The following is a 3,065-nucleotide window of genomic DNA, read 5'->3' as shown; positions in this document are numbered from 1 at the left end:
CATGTGTGTTTGTGTGCCCATACTTGCACACACAAAGGGTCGAGGAGTGTAGACATATTAAGATTATATTTACTCACAATTTAAACCAACCATATTGTTGTAATTACTTTTTCCCTTGTACTTTTATTCTTGTCTTATATCATTTTAGTCTTTTTAGAATGGCTAACAAACATGAAAACACCTATCCAATCCACATGATATCATTGGGCCAAAAGCCTTTGGTTTATATGATTTTGGTTTGGTTGCATCATGACTAAATATAGTTTCATATGGTCCATAATTGGGTTTTACCAAAAGGACAAAATGGTTTCAAAATATCTACCATAAGAAAAAAGTCGAAGTCTGAGTAAATGTTACAAGATCTTCATACCCAAAGTCTTATTAACTCTATCTTTAGAAAACCTATATAAAATCCTATGTGCGAATACAATAAAAAAAATAAAATCTTGATAAAGGCTGTGATGATTAACACGCTGAAATACACAATAAAATAATTATACCAAGGTTACTGCTATTGCTACCAAGAACCAAAATGATTATATAATTATCCGCATAATACATGTTTAATTAATCCACTAAAACAAACTATACACAATTCAAGAATCTGTTAAAATTTGAGGAATAAAATTAAAATCTAGAATATCATGGTGATACAGAAGCAGTTACAGATATTTCAGTCCCAGTTGACTTTTCTTTCTTCTTTGGTGTTTCTTTCTGTTGTAGAATAGCTTTGTTTGGAATCAACACCAATGTCATGTTCCTGTCCCTAAAATTCTTGCTCTCCTCAATCGCTAGCTGCACATTACAATATTCTTATTTTTTTCAAAATTCAAAATACAATGTTGTTGTGCAAAAAGACGTTAATGCCCTTGTCATTTCACGTACCTCCCCTACGTCATCACGGAAACGTCGTATAAGCTCAATCGCATTATTTTTGAACTCGTTTTCACGTCCCTTCAAGTTTACTATTAGTTTCACCTGTCAAATTACCAAAAAGTACATGATAAAAAAATCATCACGTTTCAATAAACAAACACACACACACACAAAGATCATAGGAATTATTTAAAAAATTTAAACCTTGTCACCATCTTTTAGAAACTTCTGAGCAGCCTTCAAACGCACAGTGTAATCATGCACATCGATGTTGTAACTACCAATAAAAATGAAGATAAAAGTTTATATTGTTTTCAATAATTTATTTGCATAAAGATGTGTAGACTAAATACCCCATTTTAAGCTCCTTTTGATCCACACGATGAACTGGCATCAAATTACATATATTTCTGTCAGGATTTTTTATTTTCTTGTATTAATGAAACTAATGTTAAGAGAAATAGGAAATTCACCAGAACTTTTCCTCTGCTCATCTCGTTTCTTCCTTTGTTGCTCATATTTATATCTGCTGTGAAATTTGTTGAAAATGATGATGAATATCAAATAGGATTTGGAATTTTAAAAGAGAGATAAGTAAAATCACAAATGAGAATATGAGATGCAATTTACTTGTAATCCATCATCCTGACAACAGGAGGATCTGCCACCGGAGACAATATAACCTACAAAATTAAAATATTTCTATGTTAAAAAAAAATAAATTCCACAAAGCAAAGAGATGAAGCAATTAAAGGAATCCAAAACTTTAGATATGGAGAACATAGGACTGAAACTATAGGTCAAAAGGGCTAACGTAATCAAAGCATTAGCATAAGCATACTAACTAAACACATACCAGGTCAAGTTCAGCATCTTTAGCCATCTGAATAGCAGCAGTTTTAGATACTACACCAACCTACAACAATCATCCAATCAGTCCCAACATAGAGACAAAGAACATTGATGTAAGAAGAAGAAGAAGAAGAAGAAGAAGAAGAAGAAGAAGATGATGATGATGCAGAAATACTCACCATGTTTTGTTCCTCATCAATAAGCCTCACAGTACTTGACCTATTTAGAACCAACAATAAGCAGAAAAGAAAGAACATTTCACACTTCTAGAAAAAAAAAGTGCAAATTAAGTTTGTTTTGGATGCTTATTGACATAGGTATAAACCTATTTAGAAGCATTTCAAACAAGCAACCAATTGTTACGAATATAAGTCTTTCAGATTTTTTTCGCAAGTAGTGGGTAATCATTAAGCATGATTTTCAATTTGACTCTAAAAGATACATTTAACTAAAAAAATCGTTGATTTTTGTGGTAAGCGTAGAGTGACGCTCGTTCTGAAATGGTGGTAATACCTGATACTAGAGATATCAAGAGCTGGATCTTCATCAGCAGGCGGCTTAGGCCGCCTAGAATCTCCCTGTCGCGAATAACCTCCGCCGCCCCCGCCGCCTCCATACCGGCAGGTGATACGACAGCCGCGGGAGATGGAGGAATTAGGGAGGTCAAGGTGGAGATGGGAGAGTTTTGATTGGAAAGCAGAAAGAGAAATTGGTTGTTTGAAAGGTTGGATAGAGCAGCTGGTGGTAACACCGGCCATTGAATTTCTGCAACACCGCTGCTTCAGTACTTCGAAAGACACCTCTAATGGCAACCCATCATCTTATCCCAGTTTAACAAAGAACATTTAGTTACAATAAGAACCCTGGATTTCATGGAAGTTGCAATTAAGGACCGTGTTTTTTTTTTTTTTTTTTTTCTTCTGTTGAAAATGTAACGGAACTTGCTTTTGAAAGTGAAATTACCCAAAAAAATCATTATATTTTTTAGGGTTTTAGTGGCTCATCATTCGTATTTTATTTTGGAATATGACTTATTAAGGTAATTAAGTTTTCGGTTTGTTCATATCTTGGTAACTATGTTTTTTTGTACACATCTAGGTAACGAACTTGCTGGAGGTGTTCATATATAACCATTATTACATGTTGTAGCAAGTTACATCCGATAATAATGGTCATATGTGAACACTTTCAACAAGTTCGTTACTTAGATGTGTACAAAAAAAATAGTTACCCAAATACAAACAAAACGAAAAGTAATAGTAAATTACACGAATGGTCCTTGTGGTTTGGGGGAATTTGTGTGTTTGGTCCCTAACTTATTTTTTAACGTTGATGGT

General features: G+C 33.7%; 1 protein-coding gene across 2 annotated transcripts; it reads right to left on the bottom strand.

Moving 5' to 3' along the window:
* Positions 1–514: 514 nt before the first annotated feature.
* On the bottom strand, positions 515–2,546 carry LOC111878172 (translation initiation factor IF3-2, chloroplastic). Of its 2 annotated transcripts, none has more exons than XM_023874683.3 (9): positions 2,242–2,546; positions 1,908–1,947; positions 1,733–1,792; positions 1,507–1,559; positions 1,350–1,402; positions 1,230–1,263; positions 1,081–1,153; positions 886–978; positions 515–795 (listed from the first exon to the last, which is right to left on the bottom strand). In XM_023874683.3, exons 1-9 carry the CDS (start codon positions 2,484–2,486, stop codon positions 643–645), a joined length of 804 nt encoding a protein of 267 aa, XP_023730451.1. In that variant the 5' UTR covers positions 2,487–2,546; the 3' UTR covers positions 515–642. The 2 variants fall into 2 exon arrangements, with proteins under 2 accessions (XP_023730451.1, XP_023730450.1); XM_023874682.3 differs by having other exon boundaries at positions 1,350–1,405; positions 2,242–2,545.
* Between the last annotated feature and the right edge of the window lie 519 nt (positions 2,547–3,065).

This window comes from Lactuca sativa, chromosome 5 (genome assembly GCF_002870075.4).
Source record: "Lactuca sativa cultivar Salinas chromosome 5, Lsat_Salinas_v11, whole genome shotgun sequence".
NCBI lineage: Eukaryota > Viridiplantae > Streptophyta > Magnoliopsida > Asterales > Asteraceae > Lactuca > Lactuca sativa.
Note: the sequence above shows the minus strand (reverse complement) of the source record. Positions and strands in the feature narration are given on the sequence as shown.